General features: G+C 35.9%; 1 protein-coding gene across 2 annotated transcripts in view; it reads right to left on the reverse strand.

Annotated features, from left to right (window-relative positions):
* Positions 1 to 13,390, reverse strand: part of LOC142318964 (esterase E4-like) — a 70,666-nt gene that overhangs the window by 23,722 nt on the left and 33,554 nt on the right. For both annotated transcript variants that reach the window (XM_075355679.1, XM_075355680.1), the window contains exon 7: positions 7,692 to 7,879. In XM_075355679.1, the coding sequence (XP_075211794.1) occupies positions 7,692 to 7,879 (188 nt within the window). The remainder of the gene's footprint in view (positions 1 to 7,691; positions 7,880 to 13,390) is intronic.

The following is a 13,390-nucleotide window of genomic DNA, read 5'->3' on the forward strand; positions in this document are numbered from 1 at the left end:
GTCAAAAGTAGATTGATAGAAGGGAGAAGAGTTTTTATACAGAAAATGAGTCTCTAGTATACAGTATAGACTTAAGCGTTATAAAGATTTTCTTAAAAATATTAATAAGCATAAGTATTAGTAAGTAATACTTTACTACAGTGAAACACAGACAATAGGAAAAGCAGAAACAAACAAAAAATTAAGGCCTTTTAAACGCGGTGTTACAGGAGAATGTTGAAAATAATATATGTTGGTAAAATGTGCTTAAGATGAATAGAAGATAAAAATCTTAAGATGAATCGCTGAGGAGAGAAGGACATTAAGAATCTTGTATAGAAGTACAGAGATGGACTAGGTTGTTGAGTCTTGTGTTAAGACATGGAAGGTTTAATTAATTTGATGATGAGGGATGAATAGAAGATAAAAAATGTACAGGAACACAAAGACTGGAATTTATAAAAACAAGTAGCAAGGACGTAGGATGTAGTTACAGAAAGAATGATGAATACCGTGAAAAAAGCAAAAATGTCATTCACAACATAACAAGAATAATAATTTTTCAATAACGACTAAAACAAAGTTAAAAACCACATCGGAAGTGGTAAAAAAATATTTTTTTTTTTTTTTTTTGATTTTATGAGCAAACAAGGAAAATTATTATTTATTTAATAAATCATCCAGCTCAATGCTAATTTTATAATAAATTAAAAATAAATGTATAATTTTAAAATAAATTCCAATGAAAAATATTCCTAAAATAAAATAAAAGTGACATACTCAAGTGGTGAAATAAAAATCAAGATTAAGGAGTTGCAATGGGACTCCACTAACAAGGATTAATGAAATTAAATGGGTATAAAAACCAATTATTCATAAAAAAATATAAATATATAATTAGATATAAAGAAAAAAATAAGGAGAAAACCTAAACACAAACAAGAAATCGTTTTATATGTATGTATAAGTGAATAAAAAATAATCAAAAGAGAATATAAAAAGCTCCCAGAAAATGAAATGTAACAAAACATACATTAAAACTCAAATAAAAATCTAACTGATTGTAAGAATTTGAAAAACCTTTCAACTTTAATCACATCATTATCCAAATACAAGTATGTGCACTAGTCTTGATACGTAATGCAGGTAATGTTCACAACCAGGTAGAATAAGTTGCATTTTGTAAGACAATTACCCAAGATGCAAACAGTATCATCATAATCCTTAGATGGCATGAAATACTCATGCATTAATCTGGTACCCTCCAAATGCAAATAATGTTGAACGAACATCTTTAGTGTGGCTACATCACCCTGATAACTTCTAAACCATTTTGTTTAAAGGATTAGGCTGTATAATACAGCTTAAAGATTGACAGTAACCAATCATCAATTCTGTTGAGCTGCCTTCTGCTATCATTTGTCAGAGTACATACAATCAGAATGACAAATATTATCCCAAAAAAATCAGCGGAACACAAGCCTCCTTAGAGGCATTATTCAAAATCACATTATTAAAAAAATATAATTTTTATAAAATTGAAACAATTTATCTTGAATATTTACCAATGATTATCATTTGAAGTAATGTTTTGAGAAAATGCTTAAAATATTTGAGCCATTAAAATTCTTCAGTTTCAATTAAATTACATTTGTCAGGCTATACTCAATGTTAAACATAATTTTAAATAATCTGCAGAAAAACATCATACCAAATAAATATACCACACTACTTTTGGTGAAAATTTTCTTTTGCATCTCTCATTAAAAATAACTAACAACTAATTTATCATAAAACTAGTACTATCAGATTGAATATTTAAAAAGAAAATACACTTTTTTACATCAGAAGCTATTTTCACATTGGGAGGCACATATTTTATGTTTTTTTTTTTTGTCTTCAGTCATTTGACTGGTTTGATGCAGCTCTCCAAGATTCCCTATCTAGTGCTAGTCGTTTCATTTCAGTATACCCTCTACATCCTACATCCCCAACAATTTGTTTTACATACTCCAAACGTGGCCTGCCTACACAATTTTTCCCTTCTACCTGTCCTTCCAATATTAAAGCGACTATTCCAGGATGCCTTAGTATGTGGCCTATAAGTCTGTCTCTTCTTTTAACTATATTCTTCCAAATGCTTCTTTCTTCATCTATTTGCCGCAATACCTCTTCATTTGTCACTTTATCCACCCATCTGATTTTTAACATTCTCCTATAGCACCACATTTCAAAAGCTTCTAATCTTTTCTTCTCAGATACTCCGATTGTCCAAGTTTCACTTCCATATAAAGCGACACTCCAAACATACACTTTCAAAAATCTTTTCCTGAGATTTAAATTAATTTTTGATGTAAACAAATTATATTTCTTACTGAAGGCTCGTTTAGCTTGTGCTATTCGGCATTTTATATCGCTCCTGCTTCGTCCATCTTTAGTAATTTTACTTCCCAAATAACAAAATTCTTCTACCTCCATAATCTTTTCTCCTCCTATTTTCACATTCAGTGGTCCATCATTGTTATTTCTACTACATTTCATTACTTTTGTTTTGTTCTTGTTTATTTTCATGCGGTAGTTCTTGCGTAGGACTTCATCTATGCCGTTCATTGTTTCTTCTAAATCCTTTTTACTCTCGGCTAGAATTACTATATCATCAGCAAATCGTAGCATCTTTATCTTTTCACCTTGTACTGTTACTCCGAATCTAAATTGTTCTTTAACATCATTAACTGCTAGTTCCATGTAAAGATTAAAAAGTAACGGAGATAGGGAACATCCTTGTCGGACTCCCTTTCTTATTAGGGCTTCTTTCTTATGTTCTTCAATTGTTATTGTTGCTGTTTGGTTCCTGTACATGTTAGCAATTGTTCTTCTATCTCTGTATTTGAACCCTAATTTTTTTAAAATGCTGAACATTTTATTCCAATCTACGTTATCGAAAGCCTTTTCTAGGTCTATAAACGCCAAGTATGTTGGTTTGTTTTTCTTTAATCTTCCTTCTACTATTAATCTGAGGCCTAAAATTGCTTCCCTTGTCCCTATACTTTTCCTGAAACCAAATTGGTCTTCTCCTAACACTTCTTCCACTCTCCTCTCAATTCTTCTGTATAAAATTCTAGTTAAGATTTTTGATGCATGACTAGTTAAACTAATTGTTCTGTATTCTTCACATTTATCTGCCCCTGCTTTCTTTGGTATCATAACTATAACACTTTTTTTGAAGTCTGACGGAAATTCCCCTTTTTCATAAATATTACACACCAGTTTGTATAATCTATCAATCGCTTCCTCACCTGCACTGCGCAGTAATTCTACAGGTATTCCGTCTATTCCAGGAGCCTTTCTGCCATTTAAATCTTTTAATGCTCTCTTAAATTCAGATCTCAGTATTGTTTCTCCCATTTCATCCTCCTCAACTTCCTCTTCTTCCTCTATAACACCATTTTCTAATTCATTTCCTCCGTATAACTCTTCAATATATTCCACCCATCTATCGACTTTACCTTTCGTATTATATATTGGTGTACCATCTTTGTTTAACACATTATTAGATTTTAATTTATGTACCCCAAAACTTTCCTTAACTTTCCTGTATGCTCCGTCAATTTTACCAATGTTCATTTCTCTTTCCACTTCTGAACACTTTTCTTTAATTCACTCTTCTTTCGCCAGTTTGCATTTCCTATTTATAGCATTTCTTAATTGCCGATAGTTCCTTTTACTTTCTTCATCATTAGCATTCTTATATTTTCTACGTTCATCCATCAGCTGCAATATATCGTCTGAAACCCAAGGTTTTCTACCAGTTCTCTTTATTCCGCCTAAGTTTGCTTCTGCTGATTTAAGAATTTCCTTTTTAACATTCTCCCATTCTTCTTCTACATTTTCTACCATATCTTTTTTACTCAGACCTCTTGCGATGTCCTCCTCAAAAATCTTCTTTACTTCCTCTTCCTCAAGCTTCTCTAAATTCCACCGATTCATCTGACAACTTTTCTTCAGGTTTTTAAACCCCAATCTACATTTCATTATCACCAAATTATGGTCGCTATCAATGTCTGCTCCAGGGTAAGTTTTGCAGTCAACGAGTTGATTTCTAAATCTTTGCTTAACCATGATATAATCTATCTGATACCTTCCAGTATCGCCTGGCTTTTTCCAAGTGTATATTCTTCTATTATGATTTTTAAATTGGGTGTTGGCAATTACTAAATTATACTTCGTGCAAAACTCTATAAGTCGGTCCCCTCTTTCATTCCTTTTGCCCAGCCCGTATTCACCCACTATATTTCCTTCCTTGCCTTTTCCAATGCTTGCATTCCAATCTCCAACTATTATTAAATTTTCATCTCCCTTTACGTGTTTAATTGCTTCATCAATCTCTTCGTATACACACTCTACCTCATCATCATCATGGGCGCTTGTAGGCATATAAACGTTAACAATCGATGTCGGTTTAGGTTTTGATTTTATCCTTATTACAATGATTCTATCGCTATGCGTTTTGAAATACTCCACTCTCCTCCCTATCTTCTTGTTCATCACGAAACCTACTCCTGCCTGCCCATTATTTGACGCTGAGTTAATTACTCTAAAATCACCTGACCAAAAGTCGCCTTCCTCTTCCCACCGAACCTCACTAATTCCTACTATATCCACATTCACCCTATCCATTTCCCTTTTTAAATTTTCTAGCCTACCAACCTTTTTTAAGCTTCTAACATTCCACGCTCCGACTCGTAGAATGTTATTTTTTAATTTTCTGGTGACCCCTTCCTTAGTAGTCCCCACCCGGAGATCCGAACGGGGGACTATTTTACCTCCGGAATATTTTACCAAGGAAGGCGCCTCCATTGTTGCTATGTGAAAATGCAGAGAGCCACATTTTCTTGGAAAAAAAGCAGCTGTAGTTTTCCATTGCTTTCAGCTGCGCAGTACTCAGAGGACTGAGTGATGTTGATACGGCCGTTTAAGTCATTGTGACTCACGCCCCTAACAACTACTGAAAGAGCTGCTGCCCTCTTTCAGAATCATTCCTTAGTCTGGCTCTCAACAGATACCTCTCCGATATGGTTGCACCTTCGGTCCAGCTACTCTGTATCCCTGAGCACTCAAGCCCCCTCACCAACGGCAAGGTCTCATGATTCATAGAGGAGGATATTTTATGTATCTTAATATATTGTTTGGAGTTTTGTCTGTTTGCTTATATCTTCACAAGGATATAGCAAAACTGGACACTACCTACACCTCCTTTCTAAAGATAGTTTGCGAGATTTAGCAATATATCAAAATCTTGGACATACACAACTAATAAAAAAAATTTTAATAGTTTTACATTTTTAATTTAAGAATGGAATGACTTAGCCAAATAGAGAATTAACTTAGCCTGCAGTGGAGCAATGACTAAGCACTTTCATTGAACCATATGAATAGAATACCATTAATAAAACATGATAGTCAGCTGACTGCTATTATATAAGAAATAAATTCTTCTAAGCAAAAAAAAGAAGTTAAATCAAAAACCATGAAAAAATGTCTATAAAAATAAATTAATTTAAAAATCTCTTAATTAGAATATAAGACATTACAAGTATAATCAATAAGCAACTTTGCTTGGTTCTATATTTATAAAAGTGCAAAAAAATGTTAAACAGCTTAATAGTGTAATCTTAGTGAAATAAGGATACATGTATGACATTTATGAAAAACGTTTTATATATATATATATATATATATATATATTCATGAAGTGATTCAGAAGGAATGGTAAATAATTTGGAACTGATTCTACAGCATGAAATATAGAAAATGTTCATACATGTGTTCTAAAACACTTTATCCAATTACAGCTAGTAGTGAAATGAAGTCATACTGAAATTTTTAGGACATTATATAAGAGGTAAAGGTGATGGTTTCTTATGTTTTTTGATCTGAAGAATCAAATAAAACAGGTCCAATAATTGTATCTTACATAGTTTTCATGATGTCCAATATAAAACAAAAAAATTTGGTGATGAAAAACAAGTTTTTTAAGGTTTGAAATACATCAGAAGAGTGTATCATTCTTTTGAATATTATTAAAAATTCTAAAAAAGTGCTTTACAGTTTGGAACTACTCATTCAGGATACCTACATTGGTATTCTTTCACTGCAACTGCAGCATATCCATCGCAAAAGCCGTACACAAGAATCATATCAGCATATTCTGCATGAATGAAGAAATGCAGCATTTTTTATAAAGGAATTTCACTTTTTTTTTAATTCAGATCGAATTGGATCTTTAATTCAGATCCAAATGTGAGTTAACTTGTAAAAGTATAACAAATACAAATACACTGCATAACTTGATTCTCAAAAATAATTAAACACAATCAAAATTATATAAAAAACAACAGCTTAAATGTTTATTACTAATATGCAACCACAATTTTATGACAACAATAAGCAGTATTCAGATATATTTTGAAACATACAGCTAGTTTTGCCAACCTAATTTTTCAAAGATCAAAATTTATTGTACTAAAAACTTTTTAATTTTTACAAATTCATAACATTTTTCTGTTAAGTTTTGTTCTGTTTCGTTTTTAATAATAAAATTTGATTTTTTTTTGTTTTTCATAGGATTTACTATATCAGTTTTTCTAAGAATTAAATTTGCTACAAGTTTGGATAATAAAATTTTAGCATTTATTAGTTATTTAACAAGTTATTTTACTTCAAACCCAAAATAACATTTTTTCATCATCAAATTTTTTCTATTTCACATAGAATATCATAAAGACTATGGGAGATACAGTTCTGGGACTTGTTTTATTTGATTTTTTTGTCTCAAAACCATAAGAAAACATCAAGTTTACCCCTGTATAATGTCTTAAAAATTTCAGTATGACCTCACTTCTCTGGGGAAACTGAAATCCGGTCTAAAGTTTTCACTAACTGTAACTAGATAACAAAGCGTTTTCGAACACACGGTTGTATGAACTTTTTTCCTTATTTTAAACTCTAGAATCAATTGCCAAATTTTCCTTTCCACCTGAATCATTCAGTATGTAAATATACTGAGTGTATCACAAAGTTCTCCCAGGAATTTCATACCCTTTTCTACTCGTGAAAATAATGGAAAAAGTTTATATAAACATATATCCTAAAAAGCTTCGTTTGCAAATTATGGCTAATGAAAGATTTCACTGGACTTGCTACCCTGGTGAAATGACATCATACTGAAATTTTTAGGACATTAATTAAGGAAATTTGTGATTTCTAATGGTTTTTGACCTGAAAAATTTAATAAAATAGTTCCCAGAACCATGTCTGCAGTAGTTTTTTTTATAAATATGGGGTGAAAACCAATAAATTGGGGGGAAAAACCCTATTTTTTATGTTAGATTTGTAATAACTTTATTGAATCGGTAATAAACACATAAAATATTTAAATAAAACTTGTAGAGAATTTAATTCTGAACAAATTGGTGTAAGATAAGTTGAATAAATGTTTACATGAGTATATTTATGAATAAATGTATATCTTAATAAGGACATAAGTTTATATGAACTTTTTCCATTATTTTCACAAGTAGAATAGGTTATGAAAGTCCTGGGAGAACTTCATGATATCTGTATATAAAATGTAAACAAAAGGTATCAGATAATAATCTAATTATTACACATTATTATTGTGAACCAATAATTGTTTTTAAGAATTTACTTACTTCAACTAAATTCTTGAGATTATCCTTGTTTATTTTTTTTTCTCCAAAATAGAACTTTCTTACTTTTCTGGCAATTTCAACAGGATTTTTGGCAGTATCATCAAAAACTAATGTTATTGGACCAATTTCATCAAAACTTTTGTCTAACTGTGATAAACGTAATTCTTCTCCTCCTGTCAGCTGAAAAACTGCAATAAATACAAATTACATGCTACATTCTGCATCAGCAATATGAGAAAGATGTTAGTAAAAGTGTACACAAACACAGTGGTAAATTAAGCTTTATAAGAACATTAAAATTCAATCTATTTTTGTAATTTAATATTTAAACAATGAGGCAAACACTGTGCTATTGCTCTGGCTTATTCTTAACTGATTCTTTGTTTCTCCCTACTAATATAGATTGTATATTAATTTTATACTAATTTATTTAAAATACAAGTTGAATTCCAAAAATGACTGGCTCTTGAAAATGATTTGTTTGTGATACTAATATTGTGATTGTAAATTAGGTACCAACAATCCAAAATCTCATCACATCTATCTGCCATCAATTTCTTTAATGTTTGTAAAGCAGCAGCTGATAAAAACATAGAACATGTGGCCCTGAGGTAGGTAATCCCCACGTCCGGAACACAACATCTACGTTCCACGTCCAGGGCAGTAACAGTCGTACTTATGTACAATACATATAGCTGGCTAACGGGGCTCCGAGTAAATTCCTCGGATATGCTTTTCTTTTGACCTGTTTCCACCTTCAGGTCCCCTCATGGATTGGATTTTTCGGCTACCTGCAGGATATGAACAATTTATGGATTAGGAAGTGGACATATACCAAACTTAGAGCTGGCGATGTGGCGGCCACGGTCGAAGTTATTTGCAGGTGTAACGGAGACCTTTTGTTGTCCACATCCCCCCCGCGATGGCAAGCATGTAGTTAAGGTGCCCATGTTGTTCGGAGCATGGGAGCCCTGAAAGCCTCGGTGTGTAAGGGCCTGGAGTCAGTGCAGAGACTGCGCATCCGCTCTCTGCCAGGACATATGCCGGTTCCACCGGAGTACCGGAACGGACCTCCAGGGTTGGTAGCCCTGGAGTGGTGGTGTACCCCGGCGGCTAGCCTTACTACAGAAGGGATTTATTGTTCATGCAAACTGAACAATTAAACGTGGCAGAGGGTTCACGCAAACACCCTCGTTTAGAACCAGCCGTTTCGCCTGAGGCAAAACGGAGAAAAAGTGCGGAAACTAAAAGGATAGAGATTGAGGCTAGAAAAAGCTTTTTTCAAGAGCAATAATGCACCGAAACCTAAATATTTGGTTATTACCAAGGAGGATGGAAATTTTTCGAAGGTGAGTCCTTTTCTCATCGCTCGGGAGATAACCAAATGCGCTGGTGGCCCTGTAAAAGAAATAAGGAAGACCTTCATGGGACTTCATGTTGAGACTGTAAATGATGTCCAGTCTCAAAAGATTTTAGGGCTTAAAAAGATTGGAGAACTGGCTGTACATGTTGATCCCCACGGTACGCTCAACACCTCAAGAGGTGCGGTCGTCTGTCGGGTCCTTCTAAATTGTACGGAGCAAGAAATTGTTGAGGAGTTGTCAACGCAGGGAGTCATAGAGTGTCGCCGATTGAACATGAGGAGGAATGGCGAGGTCCTACCTTCAGCCTCTCATGTTCTCACATTTAACCGGCCTACCTTGCCGGAGAAGATTAGAGCAGGGATACATCGATTGGATGTGCGGGCATTTATCCCGCAACCAATGCGATGCTTCAAGTGCCAACGTTTTGGCCACACCGCCATCAAATGTGAGAGAACGCAAATATGCGTGTGCGGCGAAGAGGTGCATGAGGGAGAGCCGTGTAAAGAGCCCCATACATGCATCAATTGCAAGGAACAGCATTCATGTAGATCCAGGAATTGTCCTGTCTACAAAGAAGAAGTAGCTGTGCAGGAAGTTAAAACTCTGCAGAAAGTCAGCTACATCGAAGCCAAAAAGATTGTTAACGCCCGCAAACCCAGAGCAACAACATCTTATGCTCAAGCTGCGGCTACTGTTCCTGCTCCTGCTCCAATTGCTGTAGATGAAAGTCAGCTCATCAGTAAACTTGCTCCGAACTTGGCTAACATGATTGAAAGAATTATTGACAATAAAATGAAATCTTTCAATATTAAAGATCCAATAAAGCCAAAGATATTAGTACAGCCTCCTCCCGAAGATAAAACAGCGAAAGCTGCTCTCGCTCTGAAGAAAACGGACGCCAAAGCAGAATGCCAAGTCCGTCTTAGTGAGATTCTTGATGACAAGAAAACGATAATACCTACAGAGACTGTTATGGAGGATCCCAAGCCTCCTGCAACTAAAGTGGCCTCTAAGCCTCAGAGGCCACAAAAAATCACACAGGGGGGCGAGTGTCCCCCCTCCCACAGGCGGTGACCGGTGCGCCCCCCGTGTTAGGGAGCGGCCAGGTTGCCGCCTCTCAATCGGCGCCAGAAACCGGCGCCGATCCATGCCCGTCGTCGTCGGCGGCTTCGATGGTCTCCGATTCGGAGACCGGAAGCTACACCGGCGACGACGTTCTCCGCGAACACGATGCCGTTCGCAATATGGAGAAGAAAAGAAAAAAAGGATGACCGAAAGGCAAACCCAGGCAATAATTTAATTAAAAATTAGCGAGTCGATTGTACAATGGAACATCAATGGATGTTTTTCAAACATCCATGAGCTCCAACGCTTGGTACATGACGTAGACCCGATTTGTATATGTCTGCAAGAAACGCATTTCCGCCGAAATGAAAATTTTAAATTAAAAGGATTCGATATATTTCGGCGAGATCAACCGCCAAATGTAAGAGTTAGAGGTGGAGTAGCTATATTAACATCGACTAGAGCTACCACCGAAGCGGTTGTTCTAAACACAAACCTACAAGCGGTCGCCGTTAGAATGAAGCGTCCGCTCCAGGTCACTGTCTGCAGCATATACTTGCCGTATTTTGATTGGAATAAGGATGACATAGCAAGACTAATTTCCGAGCTTCCCCCACCTGTTTTACTGGTGGGTGACTTTAATGCTCATAATTCTCTTTGGGGATCAGATCGAGTAGATCCCCGTGGAAGAGAACTGGAAGGGTTCCTGATGAATTCAGAACTTATTGTTTTAAACGACGGATCAGGAACCTTTTTCAATGCCAGAGATGGATCGACGTCCTGTATAGATCTTGCACTTATAAGCGGATCGATAGCACCGAGGTACAGCTTCCATGTCATAGACGATCTGCATGGAAGCGATCATTTCCCGGTGCAAATTGTAACTGATGTTACAAGAACAATATATCCCATCCCTAAAAGATGGTTATTTGAAAAGGCAGACTGGACGAGCTTCACAGCTAGAACGATACTCCCGGAAACAACTGGAGTTATCGGAGACGATGTCGACGCCATAACAAATGCAATAATTGAATCGGCATCGAGATATATTCCCAAAACATCTGGGAAACTTACGACAAAACCCGTTCCATGGTGGAACGATGAAATAAGTGAAGCTATAAAAAGAAAGAAAAGGGCGTATAACGCCTTTAAGAAGCGTCCTAGCATTGAAAATCTTGTTGCCTTTAGGAAATACAGGGCGTATGCAAAACGTCTTATGATAGACTCGAAAAAACGATCCTGGCAGCAATACGTGTCATCCATCGACAAAACTACTACTGCATCAGATGTTTGGAGGAAAATGAAGGCGATTTGTGGGCGTAATGATTTTGCTCCCATAACTAGCCTTCAAGATGAAGATGAAATAAAAAGACACTCCATATGAAATTGCAGAGCTGTTATCCAATCACTTCGAAAAGGCCAGCAGAACGGCCAACTACGAGGAAGGTTTTCGAACCAAAAAAGAACTCGAAGGTCTACTAAATTTTAGAACTGAGTATAATTACTCATATAATGTACCATTTAAAATGGAAGAATTCGCGAAAGCGTTGGAAAAAGCAGGTAACACAGCTGCTGGTCCGGATGAAATCCATTATAATATGATCAGGCAGCTGAATACCACTGCAAAACGCAGATTATTAGAACTTTATAATAAAATATGGCGGGATGGAACGTACCCGCAGCAGTGGAAAAAAGCTCATGTTGTTCCAGTACCAAAGAAAAATAAAAATTTAACAGACCCCAATAGCTATCGTCCTATTTCTTTGACGTGTGCTATGGGAAAAATATTGGAAAAAATGATTAATAATCGACTCGTCTGGGTTTTGGAAAAAGAAAACCTGATATCACCGTATCAAGCAGGTTTTCGGCAATACCATTCTACCACTGATCAAATGATCAGCTTAGAGGACATTATATATAACAGCTTTATTAAAAGGAAACATTGTGTCGCAGTCTTCTTTGATCTTCAGAAGGCTTTCGATATGACCTGGCGTCATGGTATAATGCTCCAGATACATGAATGGGGCATTCGTGGCAATCTGCCTATACTGCTCAGCAACTACATGAATTACCGTACCTTCCAAGTACGCGTCAACAATGAATATTCATGTGAAAGAATCTTGGAAAATGGCATACCGCAGGGTTCGCCATTGAGCGGTACCTTGTTTACCATTGCCATTAATAAATTGATACTAGCCATTCCAGTAGAAATCAGCAAAAGCGTCTATGTTGATGATCTGGCAATTGTGTATGCCAGCAACAAGACTGCTATGGTAAGGTACAAATTGCAACGAGCGATCAATGCTCTAAATGAAGTTGCAAGGAATAACGGATTCCAATTCTCACCAAAGAAAACGTGCTGTGTACACTTTTGTAGGAAGAGAATTCCTCATCAAAGTCCCGCGTTGACAATTGACGATAATCCAATACAATATAAAGATAGCGTAAGATATTTAGGACTAGTATTGGATAAATCCCTTACATGGGGATTACATATACAGGACTTGAGTGATAGATGCAAAAGAGCCCTAAACATTATAAAATGTTTATCGAATTTAAATTGGGGCTCAGACAAAGAGACATTATTGAGATTGTATAAAGCATTGGTTCAATCTAAACTAGACTACGGATGTATCGTATAATCATCCGCTAGAAAGTCGCACTTAAGAAAGTTAGACGTAGTTCATAATAGCGGAATAAGATATGCAACAGGCGCTTTCCGCACAAGTCCGGCGGCTAGTCTGATGTCTGAAGCCGGAATAACGCCACTACATTATAGAAGAGAGATCCTTTTGTTAAGATATGCAGCAAATGTATGGGCTTTCCCTGCTCATATAAATAATAAATTGTTTACGAATCATCCTATGGCTGCAGTATATGAACATCGTGCTACCTATTCCAGACCAACCGGAATTAGGTAACACGAATTAAGAAGAAAATATGAAATTGCTATACCAGAGACACTAGCAATTTCTACTAGAGAAATACCGCCATGGCTCTTGCCAGCGGTAAATACAAGTTTGGATCTCTCTCAAGGAGAAATAAAAAAGAAACCAGCAGTGATCATCCAGCAGGAATTTTTAGCAACTGTCAGTAATTACGAAGAACATATTAGAATTAGAATTTATACTGACGGTTCTAAAACCGAACATGGTGTTGGATGCTCGATATATGTAAATGAAGAAGCCCACTTTTGGAGACTGCCAGATGTGGCCAGTGTCTACACGGCAGAACTCACTGCAATTCAGCAAGCTCTTCGCTACACTGAAC

Source organism: Lycorma delicatula, chromosome 2 (genome assembly GCF_047948215.1).
Source record: "Lycorma delicatula isolate Av1 chromosome 2, ASM4794821v1, whole genome shotgun sequence".
Taxonomy (NCBI): domain Eukaryota; kingdom Metazoa; phylum Arthropoda; class Insecta; order Hemiptera; family Fulgoridae; genus Lycorma; species Lycorma delicatula.